At 30.4% G+C, this 27,526-nt stretch overlaps 1 protein-coding gene across 2 annotated transcripts in view; it reads right to left on the minus strand.

The window, feature by feature from the left end:
- Positions 1 to 551: 551 nt before the first annotated feature.
- Positions 552 to 27,526, minus strand: part of LOC132742791 (uncharacterized) — a 35,550-nt gene continuing 8,575 nt past the window's right edge. The window contains exons 5-12 of one of the 2 annotated variants that reach the window (XM_060731266.1): positions 7,436 to 7,515; positions 6,857 to 7,149; positions 6,412 to 6,441; positions 5,991 to 6,020; positions 3,417 to 3,766; positions 2,875 to 2,990; positions 1,457 to 1,595; positions 553 to 848 (exon numbers count right to left, since the gene is read on the minus strand). In XM_060731266.1, coding sequence (XP_060587249.1) covers positions 624 to 848; positions 1,457 to 1,595; positions 2,875 to 2,990; positions 3,417 to 3,766; positions 5,991 to 6,020; positions 6,412 to 6,441; positions 6,857 to 7,149; positions 7,436 to 7,515 — 1,263 coding nt within the window. In that variant the 3' untranslated portion in view covers positions 553 to 623. Of the gene's footprint in view, positions 849 to 1,456; positions 1,596 to 2,874; positions 2,991 to 3,416; positions 3,767 to 5,990; positions 6,021 to 6,411; positions 6,442 to 6,856; positions 7,150 to 7,435; positions 7,516 to 27,526 lie in introns of both variants that reach the window. The other variant, XM_060731267.1, reaches the window with a different exon arrangement.

Below are 27,526 nucleotides of genomic sequence, written 5' to 3' on the forward strand. Positions count from 1 at the left end.
TGTTTGTTTGTTTGTTTTTTATTTGTTTGTTTATTTGTTTGTTTGTTTGTTTGTTTGTTTGTGTGTTTGGGTTTTACGTCACACCAACAGAGTAGGTGAAAATTGTAATTTGAGCGTATGTTTTACAGTCAGGTTATGAGATATTATCCAACTAGATGTGACCTGACAAATGCCGAAAATTCAAATCAGGGGCGGAAAGTACGGTATCTTTTCTCAAGCGTAAACACGAAATCTTTTTCGCAACTTTGCCCTTTTCCAATACAAAAGTTTGAAAATAATTATCCAACTAACGTTTAATATTTCGTGTTGATTTGAATTAAGCGCTAAATTTGTAAATTCCAAATATCAAATTTCGCATCTTAGAATTTTGGAAATCGAATTAAATCGGAAAATTGGCGAATCATATCGACCTAGCGATTTTCGAATTTCGTGTTTCAGAGAACCCTTTATATTTTAAGACATTAAGCCTTCAATTAACAAATAACGGTAACAATTGAAGTGGTAAAGCGCTCATTTTATTATGTAACGATACATAAAAACAATAAATAACGAACTTTAAAAAAATGAATAAAGAGATCAAATATTCATACGGTCATGTTTTAAACCTCCCGAAAAAATCGACTTTAAATATGAATTGGTCGTTTCGTTTTAGAGGATCTTCTTTCCTCGTCTGCTGCTACGGGTGGCTTTTGAAGATCAACGCGCTCTTCTTTCAAATTTTTCCAAATATCATAATCCTCTACGTCCATATGACTATGTATTCCTACATCTTTGCCTTGTTGTTTTAGCATATTCTCAAGTGTCTCAATGTTTGACTTGGACAATCGAAGGTAACTGCATTGAAGTACCTGAAATGCATCGTGCACGAACTTTGATGATAATAAAATAATAAACCAATATCAGTCGAAACGAAAAGGAATTGTTTAGGGGAGGGTCAACGATAATACTGTTACAACTTTTGGCTTAACCCTTTTTTACACTTGATAAATGGTTTTGTAAATTTGTGAAATTTTATATTGTGTATATTGCTAGTATTAGATTTGTTGCGCCTGACCCGCTAAGAAACTAAGACTTTCAGTGTACTGCGCATGCACATGACATCATTGCATCATTAACGTAGTTTTTGAATCAGACCTCCTGCTTGTAATATGGAAGAGTTTTATATGTTTTAATGATTTAAATTACGCATAAGTGTACATGTACTAAGTGAACTTTTGTAATAGTCTGTCATCATTTGGAAAATCCAATAAGAATTATTGTCTTTAAATAAATACTCGACTGAGAAAAGCTTTGTGTATTAGGAAATGTCTGTGTGTTTAATTAATACTGAAATATTATCAATGCTTGGTAATGAAATAGTACGCGGATTACTTTGTATAGCCTTTGACCGTAAAAATGTTTAAAATTTATTTGTGACAGCATACATAGAATTATTTGACACTTTTTGAAGACTTACTTTCATAGGATCAATGTCGACACTTGTGTCATACGTCGGATTTAACTTTCTCAGTACTTGCTCAAGATGCTCAATACGCTTTTTCTGTGCTCTTTTCTGTGCAACATCAAGACAACCGTATTCCTCAGTAGAACCTTTCCTGTAAGCATAGTGTATATTTATAATATCTACCTAGTTTGCTACCAAAAGCCTTGTGGGCCGATCAAACAAAAGCAAAGTATGTTTCTTTAAAGGTTTTAACTTTGAACGGATGTTTTATAAGGTTGGTACAAAATATAAGCATGTAAAACGTTTAAAGATTAAATTTACTGGCAAGCTATTTTTGAAGAAGTGGATGTATTTTCGAAGTTAGGAGTTTATTTGAACCACTCTCCTAACCGCTTTATTGACCAGTACATGTGATTTACAAGTAAACATCGTTTTTGACCCGAATATGTCTTCGATCCTCAATACTTTGATTAAAGGGAGACACAGGCAAAATTTTCATTTCTTAGTTTTGAATTTTTCATTCATTATTCTGTAAATATCCTCAAAATGAATACACTAGGCAGTCAAAGGAACAAAACTTTTCTCCATATAAAGAATAAAATTGTAGTTTCCTAACTTGACCCGCGTGGGTCAGGTTAGAGCGCTAAGATTTCACAATAGTTGTCACAGTGAACTCTGGAAACGTTAAAGATCATGCCAAAATGAATGACTTAGACTTGTTTTAATCATACAATTACCACAATACTTCAAGGGTTTATTCAAGTCACATGACTTGTTTTATAAGTATTCGGTGATTCTGTTGGCGTCTTAATTTCGTTCAACATACATAGATATATTTACACTTCAAACCCAAAATATGTAGAATTAATACAGAAATTCATGCTTGGACTTTAAGAAGTGTCAATTTAACGTGATTTGAGTACACAAGATCATTTTAATATTTCAGTCATTATATTGCCTGAATATCCCTTTAAAAGACAGACGCCAAAGTCAAAGGACACCTCTACATTTAAAGACACATCATGCAACAGAAAAGATCATTTTTTTCCTTCTTTTTAAATGGCAAAAATGGCATTTATAACATTTGAATATTTGTTTTAGATATGTATGATGTTTATTACCTGAAGAAAGTGGTCCTGAATTGGAAATTATATGTAATACTTATACACTGTAACTGTTGTTATTGCAAAAAAGCAACATAACAAAAGAATACATCAGAATATTGAGCAGTAAGTTTTTTTTGTTTTGTTTTTTTGAAAAATATAACAGGGCACCCAAAATAAAATGCTTTTTTGAGAAAAAAATACCTGAGACATAATGGGCATTCAAATAAAACCTTTTTTGTTACTTTCTAGAATTGATTTCCTATAGTTTGTAACTGGCGTTATAGCGGTGTGTTTCATTATTTTTCAATTCATTCCTAAGCTCACCTTTTTGAATAAACTCTTGCGTCAGTGAGAATTGACTCAAGTTCTTTCAGGGTTGAAAGATCAAACCCGGATCCAGACGATCTATCGAAAGAAGATCCATGCGAAAATCTCCGTTCCTTAGAGAAAAACAACAAGAGAAAGTGATTTAGGAAGCATGCTAAACATACGAAACGAACATTCAAAAGGAATTGATAAGAAAACATACAATTTTGTCATTAAGAAAAAAGTGACGATTTAAAAACTCCGGAAATATAAATCCCAAACATAAAAACATTTTGTACCATGTGAGAAATAAGCATGTACATACATTCAATTTGCAAAATTGCTCACTATAAAGAAAGCACCGCTGAAATAAATGAAAAGGCTATCTGATACACAGTTTGGCAAAGATTTGAGAGAGAAAAAAAGTAATCAAAAAATTGTGTAGACAAGGTCAGAAGCAGGGTCGCTGTAACATGGAACATTGAGTAATATTTATTACGCACAATTTAATTGATTGTAGAAAGCGAATCTCACATAAATATTACAATAGATTTTATTACTTTAAGCTGGTTTGGAAATGGTAAGCATCCTGCCAAAATAGATTCATCGGCTAACTGTACAGTCTGTATGGCCTTATTATACAGTGCTACAAGCCGTGTCTCGTCTTCATCATGATTATTGCCTAAACTTGGAGCCTCATCAATAGATATTCTTGGTAATGTGGACGCATTTGCTGGCATAGAGTGGCGCCTTGCTCGTGACGGAGGTTTTGGAGTTTCAATGTCAGGGACTGGAAGTGAAGCACGTCTCTTTTGAATGAGAGGTTTAGGAAGGGAAGCCGGCATTGAACCGCGCCTTACACGCCCTTGGGATGCTTTTCTTCCAAACAAGTCATCTTCTTTAAAACTAACTGGAAAATATTTTTAATAAGACGTGAATTAGATAATACCTGTTATGCTTTAGACACAACATTCTTTTTTCAAATTGATTTTAGAATTAAATTTAAAAACAATGTATTGAAAACTTCAGAAAAAAACAAACTCATATTTGTTAATTGACACATAAATCTAAAACTAACCTGTCAACATATTACATTTTTTATCATTATTCATGAAATAGTTATTTTAATTTAGATGATATATACAATGTAAAGTGTATATGGTTTTACAAATACGATCGAAATACCTTATGGATTTTTTCAAATGCATCGAAAGTAACCTTTCAAAGTAAAACAAAAATTTTCATTTTAATAAACTTCATAACACTTAATTATTTCATTGGTTAAACTCTTAAGTGATGGTCATATGTCAGAAAATTTCTAAATTCAACACAAAATAAGAAAAGGATGTCCTCTTTGTTCTTCCTTATTCACCGTATGTGTTCAACTGTTCCTAAGAAAATTGCAAAAGATAAAAATATTTAGGGCTTTACAATAAATGATAAAGAAACAAAACAGACACTGTTTGCAGTCATATGTAAATATTAGAAAAATACTCTTTTGAAAATCTTATAAAAGTCACATTAATGAAATCGGAAGTACAATTGGCCTCAAACTTAATACCAGGTATATTTAAATATGTTGTTATGAAAGTTGGAGTCCGTAAAAGTACAAATCTAAAATATATTGTTTTATGATTTTTTCTGGACATCAAACAAGTTAAAACTGTTGACATAACTTTCTATACAGACTCAAAAACGAAAGTGTTAAACTTAGAAAATCTACACTACAAGAATTTAAAAATTGTTTAAAACAGTGGCAATACCGTAAATCAACTTTAATAGGATAAGTCACAGTTAAGACATACGCATTAAAAAAACTGACTTATCAATTTACAGTTCTTGAAAACTAACCTGATCACACTATAAAAGACATAACATCATCATTTTTAATTATTTATGGGATGGATGGTAAATCAGACAAAGTTAGTCGTAAAACTATTGTAAGCAAACACAACGTAAGAGGTTTAAAATCGAAAGATTTAAAGTTCTTTATAGCCTCTATTGAAGCTTGCTGGGTTTCAAAACAAAATGTGCACCGAGAAGCATTTTATGAAAACATATCAAAAGCATTCGGTGGCAAATTTATTTTTGAATGTCATCTAAATTCTTCTTTCGATATCTTAAAAATCTGTAAACACACACATTTTTAAGAGATATTTTAATTCCATGGTTTTCCATAGTTTAATCATCTTAAATTGATGAAACTGAAGCTAGAAAACAACTTTTTGATATTAGTAAAGCGGTCTTTTATAAATTTGAAACAGCAAAACAAATTCTTAATATGTAAACATCTAATATACCTTTGAAGTCTACTAACACAAACACGAACCTTGAAAGTTTCCAATATAAGTTTTTAAAGCGCTTAGTCCCAACAAAATATATTTTTAAATACAATCTGTCATTTAGCAACTTTTGCGATTTTTTGCTCTACGGATATAGAATCAATTGAACATTTAATTTTGAAATGTCAATTAACACAAGTTTTCTGGAACAAAATTCAAACATGGTTATTACATGAAGTACCCCTAAACTTCAGACATATCTGTTTTGGTATAACTTTATCATTATATTGTGAAAATATTTCAAATTTAAAATGAAATATAGCAAAAAAATAGTCCAGTCTTTCCTTAATTTTTGGATTAGAATTGATTGATAAAGACATATCCTGAATACAAGACAATCTACATAATTTTGAAATAAAATGGTCAAGAGTTTTTCCTTTTATAATTTTATATTAAGAAAATTTAGAGAAAGAAAATACACCCACTTTTTACCCACAGGCGTTAGTTACATAATCAAATATTTTACATAATCGGCCTTTATATGTATATTAAGATATCTTATAAGAGTATATAGCCGAAATAAAACATAAAAAGTTTGTTCAAGGACCTGTGCTTTTATCTTTCTTCTTGCAAAACATTTATTCGAAGACCTTGAGATACAAATATGCTTAAAATAATTATATTGAAAATTCTATATATATATGTGTAGTCACCATATATGTAATGATGATATTATGATTCGAATGTTTGGATTAATGATTGAAAAAAAGAAAAAACAACTTCTTAGCCATATAATGAAAACAAACTACAAAGGTAAACACAAACATATAAACAGAGTGTTTAAAGCCAAACCTTTAACGTCAGACGGTGACCTTTCTTGCTCTGAAAGAAACAACATTCAGGCGATCAATAAGCATGTAAGGCTGAGAGGTTTTAGTAGTTAGGGTTGCGTTTGATACAACGTTCCAAGTCCGAAATCAGTCAACATATCGAAATTGTGAACGACTTCAAGCGCGTGCCCTTGCATTTCTCGACTGTTTTCAGGAAGGTGAATTTCATTAACTTTAAGATACAAATATGCTTAAAATAATTATATTGAAAATTCTATACATGTATATATGTGTAATCCCCATATATGTAATGATTATATTATGATTCGAATGTTTGGGTTTATGATTAAAAAAAAAAGAAAAAAACAACTTCTTAGCCATATATTGAAAACAAAGTACAAAGGTTAAACACAAACATATAAACAGAGTATTTAAAGCCAAACCTTTAACGTCAGACGGTGACCTTTCTTGCTCTGAAAGAAACAACATTCAGGCGGTTAATAAGCATGTAAGGCTGAGGTTTTAGTAGTTAGGGTTGCGTTTCATAGAACGTTCCAAGTCCGAAATCAGTTTATATATCGAAATTGTAAACGACTTCAAGCGCGTGCCCTTGTATTTCTCGACTGTTCTCAGGAAGGTGAATTTCATTAAAGTTTATTTTAAGTATTTGACAACAGATGAAACATATCTATTGAAACGGTCTTTTAAAAAGTTAGTCTTATGTTATAGTGCTTATTAGGGTACACTTAGGACTTTCTATTAAACGCAGCCCTGGTCAGTTACGATTTAATATGTAATATCTTACCTACAAAAACTTAGTAATATGTTTGATTAATTTTTTAAAAACTGCAAGTAAAAAGTCAAAAACTATAAACATTTACATATAACCTTTGCTAGGTTTCTCACTGCCGTCAATACACTGTGGCAGTCGTGCAACATTCTTTACAATCTCTATAGAGCTGGCTTTACGTGCTTCCATTGCAAGTGCAGACATTGGGGGAATTGACCGAGGCTGTAAAGGAGTATGTGTCGGAGAGTGGGCCGATGCTTGAGGTGATAATGGAGACTCAATTAGGTTGTCCTGAGCGCTTGTCATCAATTGTCGTTTGCTACGTGGTGTCGCTTCTTTCTCATAATTGAATAATCTAGACTTGGTCTTTGAATAATCTGGTGTGTGCACACTTTAAAATTAAAATATACATTTCAAAGCATAAACTTTCATAATTTAGTCTAGTCCTCCTATTTTATAATGTGATTGCATTTAATATTTATTCATTCATTGATCTGTGGGTAAAGTTTTAGTTTATCCAAAATATTGCATTTTTTAAATGTTTAAATAATTGTAAAAATATGTATAAGCCCAGATCAATAGTTTCATTATTACTTACGATTAAGAAATAGTTAATGAGGAAAATAAATATTTATCTAAATGAATAATAAGTACAATGAAGTGATAGTGTAGCTTGCCTTTTTGTCCTCAAAATTGTTGAAGAAGCTGGTGGTGGTCCGCCTGACAAATTATCATCCGGAAGGGACAGTCTACGGTCCTGAATCACATATGTGTATAAATGTTGATTTTAGAATATCATGCGCAATCTTCTTGAAACATTAAGAAATGAAAGAGAATATTAAAATGCAATTTGATGACAATGAAATTCTAAATTAGAAAGCATCCTCAATATGTTTTTAAGTTAGTTTAAAGAACTTATATATTACAAAAGTAAGAATATGTCAAATTTAATGCATAAACACCATTCAAATTGCGGATTAAATAGATGTATTCCCGCAAAGGGAAACTTGGTGACTCTAGAATCAAGAATCTATATTCACAACATAAAATAAAATAATAGATATAGAAATCATCAATATATATATCTGTTTTGAGAAAATATCAAAACAGTAACAGTTGTAAAAGCTACTAATACAATGCTCTCACTAGTGAGCTAAGAAGGCTGACCGCGAGATTTTGAAGAGGAGTGTCAATATTTTTGTGATTAACTTGTTTTAAGATATCAAATTAATTTCATAATGCCAAGTTATCACAAAAAAGATGAACTTTACAGAAAAAGAAATAAGTATAAAATAGAGAGGAATAAAAAGAAATCCCTAAAGAACGTCCAAAACGGCAAAATTGAAAATGATGCAGGGAGCCTGCTCGTGGATGGTACTAGAAAGTGCAAAACTGCTACTCGGCTTGTCAAAAATAAAAAATAAAGAAATGATGTTAAGGTAAAATCAGTAACTGCAATTTCAACAATATATACATCCACCTCTTGCGGAAAACATTACAGAACAAGAGCTACGAATGTCCCCGAAAAGGTTTCTTAAGCATGCAGGTATTATGAAAAAAAAGACTGAAAGTAACTAATTGCTGAATATTGTTCTTTGTATTATTGTACCTGTAATCTCTTATTGTGATAGCATGAACCTTCAAAATATAAGTTTGACTTTGACCTTCGAAGAAGGGACGAGGTTCCTGGACACGACAAAATGTTGTTATGAGATAGACATTTGTGCCAAATCATTTCAAAATCCCTCAATGCATGACAAAGTTACAGTCTGGACATGATTGTTGAGTAAGTGAAGACAGACGGACATGAGCATTAGCCGCGACACATTGTCTTGATGTGGTAGACATTTGTGCCAAGTAATTTTAAAATCCTTCCATGCATGACAAAGTTACAGTCCGGACATGAATGTGTATCTTCATACTCTTTTCGAGAGAATGAGTACATTCAAATCATAAGTGTGACCTTGACCTTGAAGGTAGTGGCATGGGTCTTTGTCGCCACATGTTTTGATGTGGTATAAATTTTAGCCTAGTTATTTTAAAACCCTTCGATGCACGACAAAGTAACAGCCCGGACACGAATGTGTGCACCTATAAACTCTACCTTGACCTTGACCTTTGAGGTAGGGACGTAATTATTAGATGCGACACATGGCCTTGATGTTGAAGACATTTATGCCAAGTAATTTAAAAATCCTTCAATGCATGACAAGTTACAGCCCGGACACGATTATGTGTACCTTTTTACTCTAATTGCGATAATTTGAAACTTCAAAATGATAGTGTGACCTTGACCTTTGAGGTAGGGACGTGGTTCTTGGACGCGACACATTGTCTTGATGTGGTAAACATTTGTGCCAAGTTATTTCAAAATCCCTATATATATGACAAAATTACAGTCCGGACACGAATAGGTGGGACAGACGGACGGACAGACGATGCGATTATATGAGGCCTCCCTTCAAGGGGGCATAAAGACGGCACCAAGATACAGGTTTCTTGACAAAGAAAACACACAAGAAAGACGTTATTAATTAGAAAGGGTTTATTAAAAACACTAACATTGTAAGGGTAATGAAGTTATTGTATTAAAAAAAAACATTAACTGTTTCTGCCAGATATCTGGTAAGTACATAATCGAAACAGTTGTGACTTGTACATATTGTCAAAATAAAACAGATAAAACATAAATTTGAGAAGTATGAAATAGGTGTGTTTGGTAAATATATTAAAGTTTATAGTTTTAAAATTCCTTTTTTCCCCTAGAGAATAGACGAACGTACATAATCTCCGTTACATTTTGATTCAATGACATTTTCAAGCACGGAATCAAATAATATAAACCAGTTTATTGTACAGTAAGAATATTATGATATGAGAATTGTTCTGAAGTAGCAGTCCTTTCAGCTGGGTTCTACATGTTAATTTCAAATTATTGTATGGATCCCTCCTTACCATATGTGTGTAATATATTTCCATAACGTATGCAATCAATTCATATACGGAATTCTTTTTATTTATTTTTGTAAATAAATCAAATTTTAATGAAGGAATATGAGCAAAGATGATTGAAAATGTTCACGGGTCGGTTCAGATAATTATGACATGAAGATCTTGTAGTAAAATACGACTTTACACAAGATAAAGACGTCATACATTTAGATTGAAAATACAATGGGGAAAACTCTGGAGATCTAAATTCTCGCCTGCCTGCGGATTTAGGCCTCTTTGGCACCTAACACATACCCCCGGAAAGCGCTCCAAACTGGTAACCACCAGGCGGCAACTTCTGTGTTTGATATGTCCCCAAACATGGAATGAGACCCTTGCTGATCCCGGTGAGGAGTGTAGTCCAGAGTTAGCATTAGGTCCCAACTCGATATGCTATGGACCATACGGATTATCCAACAGACTTAACGGATCTCTAATACAGTTTGATTCTGAAGGAATATATAAACTGACACTGATCTAGTTAAACAGTTTAACGACTTGAATATTTACATACGATACCATGCTTTAATTTAAGCTTCGTTAAAGATAATGAACATATATATTTTGCAATTAAAATGGAAATATTTAAAGCATTTTGAGGAGCCATATAAATAAATTAAGACATGTACTTGACTTAACTTGCAATATATTCTTTTATATGACAAGCACAGTTTAAAGAATTACCATGTATCACTGTCTATTTTTAAATGAATTACTAGCTTACATTTTCTTCCTGTATGTCTATATTTAGGTATATTGAAGTTAATTTTATTACCTTAACAGCTGTGCATTGAATGTTACCTGATAACATTTTCGGAAAAAAAGTTCTCTTTAAATTTTGAGTAGATATTTCAAAGTGTGCATATGCTTTTTCCGAAAATTACTGAAAATAACACGTCTTTTGATACATTTAAGATTTTCTTCAAAAATAAAAAAGTGAATTCAAAAGGAATTGACATCGTTCATTTTATTTCTAGCGCCTCTGCAAGTTTACAGTATTTTATTACATTCTTTTTCCTCAATACTGAAGGCTGTACTAACTGTTAAAAAGAATCAAATCAAGCGTTATTTTAAACAAGAGCCGTTGGCAGGACAGCTCGACTACTCAGAGTGATTGTAGGTGAAATCTGAAAAATGTAGAATTTTCTAAGATCAAAAACGACGATTACTCTGTCAAAATCCATGTTACATATATGGGCATTAGACAGTGACCTCCTATTATTCTCTTTAATAAGTGCGTGAAGTTATAACCCATTCCCTTCAATAGTTTTGAAGATATCAACTATCAATTACAAGCAAACATTAAACCAAAGTGTGAGGCGACGCCGACGCCGGTGTAAGTACAACAGTTCTCCCTATTATTCGAAAAGTTAGGCTAAAAGGTCAAACAATGATTTAAGTTATGTGATGAGTGAAACGTAAAGTAACAGTTAACGAGTACTTCTGTATTTAGATAGGAAGTTTACTAATAATAACTATCATATCCATACGGTGATCTTTTAAAACTGTTTATGTTAATATAAAATATCAGGAAGTGCATTCCTAGGCATTCGTTTTATAAAAGTGGCATTATAAACAGTTTTTCACATTTAACAATTCTTGTTCATGGGCGAGTGAACGCGATTTTTACAGTCTTTATGTTGAAGCGTCAAAATATTTTTATTTAAAGATATATTACCTCAAACATACAAACTAACCATTTTGTGAAAGATAAACAAACTTAACAATCGGCAACTTTTGTAATAACTTAAACGCAATAAAATCTGACACAACTGTTAAAGTAATAGAAAAAAATCTTTTATTCTATGTTTATCAACGAAATACTGGATTTTATCACAAAAATCACATTATATGAGTGATATAACTTTATCGATTATTTTGTTGGCGATTCCGTTATGGACTTTAATTGTAATTTAAGTTCGTGATTTCGTATAATAAATTTGTAAATTTAAATAAAAATTGATATTTGCGTTTTGCCCTTATGGCATACTTCAATTAAATATTTGAAATACACACCATTTAGATGTGCAACGTTCAATTAGCCGATCAACGTATGACCTCATTTTCTTACCGTGCGTCTGTGAAAACTGCGTTTCAATGAAAATAGATAATTTTTTACAGATAAAGCAAAAAAGCAAAGTCTGATATATATCATATTGGATCATAAAATGTACGTATCTTTTCGCTTTGCATACAAATGAACCTGAAATACTACATGTTATATTACACGTATCCGTATACAAATACATGTTATACTTATACAATCTTAGAAATTATCATATTTGTGTTTAAAAACAAGTTTTGCGTATAAAACTTACAAACATTTACTAGTAAATTAAGTGTGAATGTTTACTATCTAAGATTTGCTGGTCAGTGTTATGCAATTATCGGTGATTTTTAAATACAGGATGCAGATGTAACACTAATAAACATTTTTTTTTTTTTTGCTAAATTCACCTCTCCTTGTTTATCATGTATAAAATATATATATAGAATTGTTGATACAATTACAGGTGTAGTACTCATTAAAGTTTACATATCTTGCTATTACATGTTATAGGTATATCGCTTACAAAACTGTATGCTATTTATTTTTTAATGTATGTCATATGTATAATATTTATAAGAAAATTACATATCGTTGCTATCCAAATAATTGTAACAGATGTAGCTTATAAAAATGAACACATTATTGATATCTTAGTAAAAATGTATACATACCGTTACTGTCATTTATATACGTACTAATACCAAATAATACTGGCAAAAAACCTGCACATTGTATAATTGTAAGCTTTAAAATTAAAAGTGTAGCTACATTAATAATAATCTCTTATGTAATAGGCAATCCATTGAGAAATAAAACATATGACAACGTAGTTTTCGGACGGCAACGGTTATGGCATCGACAACGGCAAGAGCAACGGCAACGTCAACGACAACATGACTATAGCAAAAGTTCATCTATTCTTCGGAAAAATCGAGCTTAAAAGAAAAATGATTTGCTCAATATTCGATTGAATTGGCAAGGAAACAGAAAAAGGTTGGAGAACTAATTCACGCCTGAGGATTTAGGGCTCAGGTCAGACTATCTCTTGTGGCTCGTAATAACTCTTGGTCGATCCCCAGAGCATCGAACGGGAACGTCTCGACCTGGGTTTATTGCATACCCCCCGATTAGCAATTCGCCAGGGTAGAAACAGTTCGCAGGTCCTGCTAGGGGAGCGACGGGAAGTATTGCGTTCCACAAGAGCGCCAGTCTCACCTCGGTTGGTTGCTCAATAATTATTATCCTACAGACGCAACGGATCTCTCAAAGGTGTATCGTTTAGACGAACTTTATAAATGGACATCAATCTAGTGAAACAATCAAACGACTCAAATATTTACATTACATCATAAGTTTTCATTTAGGCTTCGTTTAAGACGTTTATATACGTTTGTTTTGAAATCAAAAATGAAATATTTGAAGAACATTGAAATATGATATTAATAAACTTTGAAGTAAATTTGATTTTACTTGCAGCGTATTCTTATTTATGAAATTGTAAACAATTTCTATATAAATATCCGTTTATTTTTGGATCTATAGTGATTTATTTTGCAAGCTTATCTTATTTCCGGGTGAACATCACAGTTCAATTCGCTCAGATCTCGATATTAAATTGATAACACTATGGGGCTCAGAATCGGTAATTAAGACGTTAACCGCTCATAATTTAAAAGTAAACTTATTGAAGATGTTCTTCTTCTTTGTAAATGACATAACAAATTAAATAGTACACTGTGAGTTGCCAAAACAAGAAAAAAACATAAAAACATGGTTTCAGACAAAACAACAATAATAGTTATTTTAAAATGGAAAATATCTAGCTACAAAGATATAAGAAAAAGAAATTTGGTATAAACTAGGATAAATACAATTAATATTATTGGTGTTAAACTAACAAAATCAACGTATCTTTACCATACAGATAAATGTTGCAGGTATATCACATATAATAACTTATATTGTACATGCTTTTCTTTTAAATATTTCAGAAAAAAGTAACATTTCTTAGTTTTCACAGATATCATACTTTAAAAAATATGCGTATGTTCGTATTTAAAATAAACATGAAGTTATCATCGTTAAAAATTGTACTAAAATGTGTTCTATATTTATATTTCAATGTAAACACTCACAAGATAAATGTACAAGGCCCTGAAACTATTCAGTGTTAACATTTTGCATATTTGTATAGAAATTGTGAATCTTCAAATCTTTTCCAAGTTCAAAGGGGATCACTATCAAAACATCTGACCATGACCAAATTAGAACTTGACTTGTTATTTTCACACTCGGACATTGGTCATTAAAAGGTTTAAACTGAAAATTTCTTATGTTTTCTAAGTTTAAGAAGATGAATCATCATACAAAAACAAAATTCGAACTAGACTTGTATTTTAACCACTTCCACAAAAGTAAGCGTGCGGAATTTAAAATTTCAAATTTTTCAACGTTCAAGACGGATAACTTTGTCCAAAATTATCGATGGCCAAATCAAACTTGACCTGCTTATTCCTATGATGTATCGTTATGTCATTGAGTTGAATGTGTACAACTTTATGGGATCAACGGAAACCGAAAATTACCTCAAGGGGCATAACTCTGTTAAAAATCATCGGACCATGACCAAATTAGAACTTGACCTGCATAATCTTACGATATACCCATATGTCAATTTTGAGTTAAAAGTGTGCAACTGTTGCCAAGACAATGAACGGAAACTGATGATGATGGAATGACGAAACAACGTAGTGAATGAGTGAAGGAATAACGGAACAAGGTAGCACAATAAATGTTACAGAACAACATCCAAAAAAGCACATGTCGTAGCATAATAAATAAAGGTAAAACACTAACAAAAGTACATATCGTAATTTATAGTTGTAGCATAACAAACTAATGTTACTGGACAGCACTATAAAACATATCATAGCATAACTTAAATTAAATACATCTCACAGTACAACACTCAAAAAGAATAAATCGTAGTATAAAAAAGCAATATTATAGTCACAGTGATGTTTTTACCTATCTGTTACAGCCGAATAAAGGCTGTTTCCCCTAGCCCAAAATAGTTATATCTATCCCCTAAAAAAGCTTATTATTTTCCCCTGAAATGCCCTGTGCACAATCTTCACCAGAACAAGGACTTAACAGCAGCTGACTTACATATGCTTAATTGATAAATTTAATTGACTGAAAGACAGAAAGCTGTCCCATAAGATAGCTTTTTCTATGTACCATGCATGTTTAATTGAATTAAAAGTGAATATTTTATAAAATACGTGGGTAAATTCCTTTCTCAGTTGTTGGATTTTGATTTCAGGTTATCCACCTTTTCTGATTTATCGTGATTAATTTTCCCTTCAGAAAGCCACAAGTTGTTTTGAAAATTGTAAAATAAATCACTGAACAGATGTAACATTTCCTCGCAAAGAAAAAAGTTATAGTACAGGTACAACACTCAAAAAAGTACATATCGTATAATCGAAGTATAACAAATTCATATGTTTCGGGTACAACCCTCAAAAAGGACATATCGTATAATTGTAGTATTACAAATAAATGTTACAGGTTCAACACTCAAAAAAGTACATACTGTAACCCAACGAATATTCGCGACCAATTAATATTCGCTTTATTCGCGGATGGCCACGAAGCGCGAATATTTGTTTGTAAGTCCGCACGATTTCGCGAATAAATTGGAGATAAATTTTTATTTTAGACGTGGTTATGCAAAGCTACTTGACCAGATATGTTCGAATTTTACGGGCACCTGTTAGGAAGTAATGAATTGTTATGAATATTGCGATAAAGCAATAAAACACAAACTAAGTAAACTACAGTAACTGCTATTGTATAAATATCAAAAGAACTCTATGTCAATATAGCAATCAAAATAAACATCCACATTTTAATACAGTTTATGAAATACTAGTAGGCCTATTGTCAATCACGTTCCGTATAGGGTACTATACGGAGCCAAACTCCTCACATTGATTACCTCCCTTGGCAGAATTGTAATCACTGCCTTCACAGACGTCACATGATGATGAAAGTCACATGACGTAACGTCGAAATTCAAATGTAAATATCGACCGTTACATAGAAAATCTAACGTCATTTTTCTCTTTCTGTTTTATTTTTAACTTTTTGTACCTACGTCCGTTATATTTTCTCAGAAAATTATCAAAAGTATACAAAATAATGAAAAATAAATTTCTTTAATAATATCTTTTTCAAAAGCGGCCATTGTTTTGGAATGAAACGGTGCATTATTAAAAAAATTCTCATAATATTTAAGTTTTCGAAATTATTTTTTATTTTAGTTTACATCTAATACATTATAGTCTTGAAACATTAGCAAAACCGTGTTTACTTTTTAAAATGAATATAAAATTGAAAAAATTCATATCGTCAAAAATCTTGACGAAAATGTTGTGATGGCAGAGATTTAATCCTGATGTAAGGGGAGATCACTGCGTAGGAGATTGAAACGGAGCATGTGTCAGTTTTAAGTTTCTTCATATTTACACTTCTATACTAAGTATATGCATACAAAATACTCGCACTTATTTTAAAATAAATGTTTGAATAAATCGTTTGACAAAAAGGGGAAAACTACAATATAAGGCTAGCGTATTGTTAATCCCATTTAAGACACCAATTATGACCTCAATAATTGAAGATTAATAGTCGGCTAATGGATTTTACAGCCCCATCGGACTTTCCAATCCGCGAGTCCGAGTCCGACCTCGGCAAAACGCGAAAATTTGTATTCGCGAATATAAATTGGGTTACAGTACATTATAATGGTAGTATAAACAAATAAATGTTATAGGTAGAACACTCAAAAAGTACATCATATTATCATATAATCTTAGTATTACAAATAAATAGTACAGGTACAATACTCAAACAAATACATATCGTATTATCCTATAATAACAAATAAATGTTACAGGTACAACACTAAAAATACACATCGTATTATCGCAGCATAACAAATAAATGTTATAGGTACAACACTCAAAAAGAGATATCTTATTATCGTAGCATAACAAATAAAAAATACAGGTATAACACTCAAAAAGTCATATCTTATAATCGTAGTATATCAAATGAATTTTTATTATATACAACACTCAAAAAGTCATACATTATAAAAAATATTACAGGTACAACACTCAAACAAATACATATCGTATAATCGTAGTATCATCAATAAATGTTACACGTACAACACACAAACAAATACATATCGTATAATCGTAGTATCATAAATAAATGTTACAGGTACAACACACAAAAAAGTGCATATTGTATAATCGTAGTATAACAAATATATGTAACAGGTACAACACTCAAAAAAGTAGATATCGTATAATCGTAGCATAACAAATAAATGTTACAGGTACAACACTCAAAAAAGAACATATCGTATAATCGTAGTATCATAAATAAATGTTACAGGTACAACACACAAAAAAGTACATAACGTATAATCGTAGTATCATAAATAAATGTTACAGGTACAACACTCAAAAAAGTACATATCGTGTTATCGTAACATAACAAATAAATGTTACAGATACAACGCTCAAAAAGTACATATCGTATAATCGTAGTATCATCAATAAATGTTACACGTACAACACACAAACAAATACATAGCGTATAATCGTAGCATAACAAATAAATGTTACAGGTATAACACACAAACAAAAAAATATCGTATAATCGTAGTATCATAAATAAATGTTACAGGTACAACACACAAAAAAGTGCATATTGTATAATCGTAGTATAACAAATATATTTTACAGATACAACACTCAAAAAAGTACATATCGTGTAATCGTAGCATAACAAATAAATGTTACAGGTACAACACTCAAAAAAGTACATATCGTGTAATCGTAGTATCATAAATAAATGATATAGGTACAACACTCAAAAAAGTACATATCGTATAATCGTAGCATAACAAATAAATGTTACAGGTACAACACTCAAAAAAGAACATATCGTATAACCGTAGTATCATAAATAAATGTTACAGGTACAACACACAAAAAAGTACATAACGTATAATCCTAGTATCATAAATAAATGTTACAGCTACAACACTCAAAAAAGTACATATCGTGTTATCGTAGCATAACAAATAAATGTTACAGATACAACGCTCAAAAAGTACATATCGTATGATCGTAGTATCATAAATAAATGTTACAGGTACAACACACAAATAATTACATATTGTATAATCGTAGCATAACAAATAAATGTTACAGGTACAACGCTCAAAAAAGTACATATAGTATAATCGTAGTATCATAAATAAATGTTACAGGTACAACACTCAAAAAAGTACATATCGTGTAATCGTAGCATAACAAATAAATGTTACAGCTACAAAAATAAATGTTACAGGTACAACACTCAAAAAAAGTACATATTGCATAATCGTAGTATCATAAATAAATGTTACAGGTACAACACTCAAAAAAGTACATATCGTGTAATCGTAGCATAACAAATAAATGTTAAAGGTACAACACTCAAAAAAGTACATATCGTAGCATAACAAATAAATGTTAAAGGTACAACACTCAAAAAAGTACATATCGTATAATCGTAGTATCATAAATAAATGTTACAGCTACAACACTCAAAAAAGTACATATCGTGTAATCGTAGCATAACAAATAAATGTTACAGGTACAACACTCAAAAAAGGACATATCGTATAATCGTAGTATCATAAATAAATGTTACAGGTACAACACTCAAAAAAGAACATATCGTATAATCTTTGCATCATAAATAAATGTTACAGGTACAACACACAAAAAAGTACATATTGTATAATCGTAGTTTCATAAATATAAATGTTACAGGTACAACACTCAAAAAAGTACATATCGTATAATCGTAGTATCATAAATAAATGTTACAGGTACAACGCTCAAAAAAGTACATATCGTATAATCGTAGTATCATAAATAAATGTTACAGGTACAACACACAAATAAGTACATATTGTATAATCGTAGCATAACAAATAAATGTTTCAGGTACAACACTCAAAAAAGAACATATCGTATAATCGTAGTATCATAAATAAATGTTACAGGTACAACACACAAAAAAGTACATATTGTATAATCGTAGTATCATAAATAAATGTTACAGGTACAACGCTCAAAAAAGTACATATCGTATAATCGTAGTATCATAAATAAATGTTACAGGTACAACACTCAAATAAGTACATATTGTATAATCGTAGTATCATTCATAAATGTTACAGGTACAACACTCAAAAAGGACATATCGTATAATCGTACTATAACAAATAAATGTTACAGGTACACCACTAAAAAAGTACATATCGTATAATCGTAGTATCATAAATAAATGTTACAGGTACAACACTCAAATAAGTACATAACGTATAATCGTAGTATAACAAATAAATGTTACAGGTACAACACTAAAAAATAGTACATATCGCATAATCGCAGCATAAAAAATCTATGTTACAGGTACAACACTCAAAAAAGTACATATCGTATAATCGTAGTATCATAAATAAATGTTACAGGTACAACACACAAAAAAGTACATATCGTATTATCGTAGTATAACAAATATATGTAACAGGTACAACACTCAAAAAAGTACATATCGTATAATCGTAGTATCATAAATAAGTGTTACAGGTACAACACTCAAAAAAGGACATATCGTAAATCGTAGTATAACAAATAAATGTTACAGGTACACCACTAAAAAAGTACATATCGTATAATCGTAGTATCATAAATAAATGTTACAGGTAAACACTCAAAATTTAATATCATATAATCGTAGCATAACAAAAATATAAGAGGTACACGTCTCAAAAGTTCACATTTTATAATTGTAGCATAACAAATAAATGCTACATGTAAAAAACTCAAACAAGCACATATCGAAACACATAACAGATAAATGTTAAAAGTACGACACTCAAAAACGACAAATCAAATTACAAATCGTAGCATAACAAAAATGTATCAGGTATAAAACTCAAACAATTCATATATTATAAGCGTAGCATACCAAATAAATGTTAAAGATACAAAACTCAAACAAGTACATTTCCTAGCATAACAAATAAATGTTACAGTTACAACACTTAAAAGTAATATCGTATAATCATGGCATAACAAATAAATGTTACAGGTACAACACTCAAAAACTACAAATCGTATAATCCATACGTAGTATACCAAATGAATGTTACAGGTACAACGTTCAAAATGTAAATGTTTTATTATCGTAGCAAAACAAATAAGTGTTACAAGTACAACGCTCAAAATTTAAATGTTTTACTATCGTAGCATAACAAATAAATGTAACAGGTACAACGCTCTTGTAAATGTTTTATTATCGTAGCAAAACAAATAAATGTTACAGGTACAACGCTAAAAATGTAAATGTAATGTAAATTATTATCGTGGTATAACAAATAAAATTATCGTAGTATAACAAATAAAAATATCGTAGTTAAACAAGTAAATGATACAGGTACAGCACTCAAAAAAGTACATATCGTATAATCGTAGCATAACAAATAAATGTAACAGGTACAACACTCAAAAAGTAAATATCGTATAATGGTAGCATAACAAATAAATGTAACAGGTACAACACACAAAAAGTAAATATCGTATAATGGAAGTATAACAAATAAATGTTACAGGTACAACACTCAAAAAGTAAATATCGTATAATCGTAGTATAATAAATAAATTGTTCAGGTACAATACTCAGAAAGTACATATCGTATAATCGTAGCATAACAGATTAATGTTATAGGTCTAACACTTAAAAAGTACATATCTTATAATCGTAGCATAAAAATAAATAATACAGGTACAACACTCAAAAAGTGCGTATCTTTTTAGTCGTAGCATAACAGATACATGTTATAGGTTCAACACTCAAAATGTACATATCTTATAATCGTAGTATAATAGATAAATGTTACAGGTACAACACTAAAACAGTACATATTTTATAATCGTAGCATACCAAATAAATATTACAGGTGCAACACTCAAAAGTACGTATCTTATTAATCGTAGCATAACAGATTAATGTTAAAGGTTTAACACTCAAATCAAAAAGTACATATCTTATTATCGTAGCATTACGAATAAATGTTACAGGTACAACATTTAAAAGGTACATATCGTAGCATAACAAATAAACGTTTTTACAGGTACAACACCAAAAAGGTACATATCGTATAATGATAGCATAATAAATAAATGTTACAGGTACAACACTTAAAAAGTACATATTGTACAATGGTAGCATTACAAATAAATAATAAATTTAATGCAAAGAGTAGAGTGTAATATTTAGATTCTTTTAGTGTTAGATATATTGAAAACTTATTTTGTTTTATGACAATTTGATAAAAATGCAAGCGTGAAAATATGGGGAAAAAATCATAATCGTATAATGTTAATACATGAAAAGAGATTGAAAGCACATGAAAAGAGATTGAAAGCTTCATTTCTAATTTTAAAGCAAAAGCATACATTCTGAATTAGATAATCCTTTATTTTGCTTAAATCAAAAGCAAGAATCTTTAATAAAATGGAAAAAAACAATGTCAAATAATATTTGTTAAAACTATATTTTAATGATAATGACAAAATCTTAGAAATTGCACTTTTTAACTTGACACAGTCATCAGATGAATAATTTTAATTGGATCGCCCACACGTATGTTTTGCGTACAATACAAAACTAAATGATGAGCAGATGACATGTCTTTTTAGGAAAAATATATACATGTAGTTCAAGATTTTAGCATAATGACAGGACACGATACATCTGTTACAGACATAAGATGGTAAAACACAAGAAAATGCATATTTAGTAATCTAAATCGGACAATAAATATATAAATAACAATTATTTACAAAGATTCTACAGAGCAATAAGATGAATTTTTAATTAATTTTAATTTAATTTTCATTTTTTTCAGGTCTTTGGCTTATCACAAACACTGAAAAAGGGAACTGATATGCTACGAGTATCAAAGTTCTCGAAAACGTTCATCAATATTATGCACTTACATTTATACAGATTAATTCAATAAAATTGCACATGGGTATCGTTCTGAAGCAGGCATTTCGTTGTGGGTGGTTGGATAGGTCATTGTTCGTCAGACTGCCGATCCAGTTAAAAAGTGTGTGCACATACTTTCACAAATATTGCAAATTAAAGTTGGGTTATATTTATTTTTTATTTATTTATTTATTTATTTCAAATTTTTGTTGGTTTATTCATGAAGATATATAAATCATCTTCATTTTTATGAACCTGATGGTTTAATTCAAAGCATATCAAAATATTTATATTTTGTATCATCGATATAATTATGTTTTAAGCAAAATTAATAAAGACATCTTCAGTTTCGACTGAAAATAAAATGAAACAAAAAAAACATTTGAGGTCTAATTTCACGTCTGAGGATTTAGGGCTCTGTGCCACATAGAACTGAATACTCTGAATTAACGTCGGAGGACCCAGAGCTCTGTGGTTACTGACTGCATCACCAATGGTCAGCGATAATCCCTTGTGCATCTCTGGCGGTGCTCAGAGTGGCAGCATCACGGACGAAATGCACATCTGTGCACACGAGATGTGCATTGCGGCCGGAATGATACCCATCGGTGACGCCGCTGGGGACACATCAGCAGCTGCCGTGTACCATAGGTCATGCCTCAGTTTCACATCAATTTGCTAAGGCCCATACTCATTATCCTACAAACGCAACGGATCTCTATACAGCATGTTTTAGATAGACATATATACCATCAAACTAATACAACAATTAGATGACATGAATATTTACATATGATATCACATTTCTTATCAAAGCTTTGTTTAAGATTATATAGGTACATCAATTAAAAATCAAAAACGAAATCTTTGGTACCTGCTGGGCATTGATGTAAATCAAATGAAAAATGCATTTTGTTTAGCTTGAAGGATATTCTTTTTCATGAAAATGTTTAAATAATTAATTAAGGAATGTTTATGTTTAACTATCTATTTTTAAATTTATTGGTATTTATTTTACAAGCTTATGTGACTTCCGGGTTCAAGAGACATCTGCCTATAATTAGATTTTTTGAGGTTTATTTCACATATAATGAGTATTATCAATAATAACCTTAATACAGATTGAAAGTAGTTTTACCGCGTGGTTATAGATGTAAACAAAAACAGAGGGTGTAATCATTGGTAATATTTAACGTTTGTATTTATTTGACATCGAAAGGAAAATAAAGTAACATTTTCGGTAACACTAAGATTGAAAATGTGTCTGACAATCAATCAATTTAAAAAGGCACACTGATGTACAGTTACAACCAAATCCGAAGTAATGTCAACAGTTTTCGGTTTCTACAACCACAACCGTACGTATATACATAATGTAATATTTACTTTTATATCTATAAAAATACTTAATTAAGGTAGACCTTTACTCAATATATTGGTATAAATTTAGTCATCAACTCCTAGCATTAAATTACTATTTATTTCTTAGCGTAGGTTAGTCCGTTCTGTGTATTCTAACTATTGCACGGTGACAGTGTGTTTATCACAAGCCCCAAAACGAGGTTAAATCATCAAACGTTCATACCATCGACAAGATAGTAAAAACAGTTGGGGCATACGGTCAAAATACTGCTTCAATTTCGAAATATAACGAGTTTCTTGTCCTTTAAGTTCATATGACTGATCGAAATACAATATAAATATGTACATAATTGTCGTTTGAACGAGTTAAACCACTATAATAACCTGTTTGTAATTTTAGTATTAGGCAACATACAACTTTCTCAATGATAAGATGTGGACACTGATAATTGTACAACACTAAAAGTACATATCAAAGCATAAGAAATAAATGTTTCAAGTACAATGCTAAAATGTTAAACTATAACAAATAAATTCTTTAAGTACAACACTAAAAAGTACATATCGATCCATAATAAATGTTTCAGGTAAACCAATTAAAAGTACATCTCAAAGCATAACAAATAATTGTTACAGGTACAATATTAAAAAGTACAGCTCAAAGCAGAACAAATAAATGTTTCAGGTACAACAATAAAAAGTACATACCAATACATAGCAAATAAATGTTTCAGGTACAACACTAAAAAGTGCATAAATGTTACAGGTACAACTCTAAAAAATGTACATATCATAGCATAATAAAGAAATGTTGAAAGTACAATACTAAAACATATATATCGTAGAATAGCAAAAATATGCTACAGGTACAACACTCAAAAAGTACATATAGTATAATCGAAGCATAACAAACAAAATTTACAAGTACAACACTCAAGAAAATACATATAGTATTGTCGTAGCTTAACAAAAAAGCTACATGTAAACACTAAAGCAAAACATAAAGTATTATAGTAGCATAACAAATTAAAATTACAGATAAAACACTCAAACAAGAAATGTCGAACGACACATATGCCCTTCTTTCTAGCCCTTGACTCATATTGTTTGTAATTTTGTTAGAGAAACTTGCCATAAATGGGTACATGGAAGTTTTCATTTATGAAAAAAAAAATAATGACCTACTAGTTATAACAAATCAATATGTAAAACATAAAGACATAAATTTGAACTTAGTGACCCCATTATGACTAATCAATATGTCAAATATGAAGACTTTGTGATAAAAAGTTTTCAAGGTTATGAGCTGAAACCATTCTTACATTTAAGGTCAACCTTGACCTTTGAACTAGTGATCCAAAAATCGATAGGGGTCATCTACTATATATAGTCATTCCATATGTGAAAAGAAGACTTTGTGATAAATAGTTTTCAAGATAATGAGCGGAAACCTTTCTGACATTTAAGGCCCACGTGACCTTGACCTTTAAATTAGTAACCCCAAAATCATTAGTGGTCATCTACTCCATATGACCAATCAGTATGTGAAATATGAAGACTTTGTGATAAAAGTTTTCAAAATAATGAGCGTAAACCATTCTGATATTTAAGGCCCCTGTGACCTTTGACCTAGTGACCCCAAATCAATAGGGGCCATCTACTAGGTATGACCAATCAATATGTGAAATATGAAGACTTTGTGAGAAAAGGTTTTAAGATAATAAGCGGAAGCCATACTGACATTTAAAGCCCTTGTGATCTAAACCTGTGAACTAGTGACCCTTATATCAAAAAGGGTCATTTACTAATTATGATCAATCAGTATGCGAAATATGAAGACTTTGTGATAAATAGTTTTCAAGATAATTAGCAGACATTAGCAAAACACTATACCCCTCATCTGGGAGGTCATAAAAAGACATAAAGTATAATGATAGCATAACAAATAAATGTTACAGATACAACACTCAAAAGTTACATATCGTATTATCGTAGCATAACAAAAAGATATTACAGATACAACACTAAAAATACATATCACAGCATAGCAAGTAAATATCAAAGATACAACATTCAAAAAAGTACAAACCATAGCAGAACAAATAAATGAAATATTTGTCAAAGTACAACACTCGAAAGGTAAAATTCGTAGCATAAAAAATCAATATTATAGATGTAGGATATCCTTGCATTACAAATATATGTTACAAGTACAACACTCAAAAATATACAAATAGTATAATAATAGCATACAAGTAAATATTACAGGTACAACACTCAAAAAGTATTAATCGTATTAGCGTAGCATAACAAAACAAAATATTACAGGTACAAGACTAACAAATACATATCGAAGCATAGCAAATAAATGTCACGGGTACAACATTAAAATAAGTACAAACCATAGCATAACAAATAAATGACATGAAATAAAACACTCAAAAGATACAAATCGTAGCATAAAAAACAATAGATGAAGGAAATCGTTGCAAAACAAGTACAGGTACAACACTAAACTGTGCATATCGTATAATACATATGTAGTATGTAGTAAAACAAATAAATGTTACAGCTACCACACTTAAAAAGTACAAATCGTAAAGCCGTAACATAAGAAACAAATTTTACAAGTACAATTCTCAAAAAGTACATATCGTAAAATCGTGGCATAACAAATAAATGTTAAAGGTACAACACTCAAAAAGTACATATTGTATCATAACAAACAAAATACATATCGTATAATCGTAGCATAACAAATAAATGCTGCCGGTATAACACTCAAAGAAGTACATATCGAATAACAGTTGTAAAGCAAATAAATTTTACATTTAAAACACTCATAAAAGTACATATCATAGCATAACAAACAAATGTCAGAGGTACAACACTCAAAAAGTAATGTGTGTATATCATATCATTGTAGCATAACAAATAGATGTTACAGGTGAAACACAAAAAAGTACATATCGTATAATTGTACCATAACTAATTAATGTTACAGGTATAAAACTCAAAAAGTACATACCATATAATCCTAGCATAACAAGTAAATTGTGCAGTACAACACTAAAGAATATATATATATAACCTATAATCGTAGTATAACAAATAAATTGAACAAACACAACACTCAAAAAGTACATATCGTATAATCGTAATATAACAAATAAATGTTACAGGTACAACACTCAAAAATATATATAAACCGTAGCATAACAGTACAAATAAATGTAAATGGTAAAACAAAACTCAAAAAGTACATATCGTAGCATAACAAATAAATAGTAAAGTTACAACACTCAAACAAGTACAGATTGTAGTATAACAAATAAAACTCAAAAAGTACATATCGTTGCATATAAATAAATGATACTGGTATTACACTCAAAAAGTACAAATCGTTAAATCGTAGCATTAAAAATAAATGTTAAAGGTGTAACACTCAAAAAATACATATCGTATAATCCTGGCATAACAAATAAATGTTACAGGTACAACACTCAAAAATGTATATACCGTAGCATAACAGTAAGAATAAATGTGAATGGTAAAACAACACTCAAAAAGTGCATATCGTAGCATAATAAATAAATAGTGTAGGTACAACACTCAAAAAAGTACATATCGTAGCATTACAAATAAACACTCAAAAAGTACATATCCTAGCATATAAATAAATTTTACTGGTATTACACTCAAAAAGTACAAATCGTTAAATCGTGGCATTAAAAATAAATGATAAAGGTACAACACTCAAAATGTACATATCGAATAATCCTAGCATAACAAATAAATGTTACAAGTACAACACTTAAAAAAATACAAATGTTAAAGGTAGAACAATACTCAAAAAGTACATATTGTATAATCCTAGCATAACAAATAAATGTTACAGGTACAACACTCAAAAAAGTACATATCGTAACATAACAAATAATTGTTACAGGTTCAACACTCAAAAATGTATATACCGTAGCATAAAAAATGAATAGTCATTGTACAACCCTCAGAAAAAGTACATATCGTAGCATAACAAATAAACACTCATAAAGTAATGAATAAATGTTACTGGTATTACACTCAAAATGTACAAATCGTTATATTGTAGCATAAAAATAAATGTTTAAGGTATAACACTCAAAATGTACATATCGTATAATCGTAGCATAAAAAATAAATGTTACAGAAGAAACACTAAAAAAGTTCATATCTTAGCATTACAAATAAA

This window comes from Ruditapes philippinarum, unplaced genomic scaffold (assembly GCF_026571515.1).
Source record: "Ruditapes philippinarum isolate M1 unplaced genomic scaffold, ASM2657151v2 ctg57_1_1_1_1, whole genome shotgun sequence".
NCBI lineage: Eukaryota > Metazoa > Mollusca > Bivalvia > Venerida > Veneridae > Ruditapes > Ruditapes philippinarum.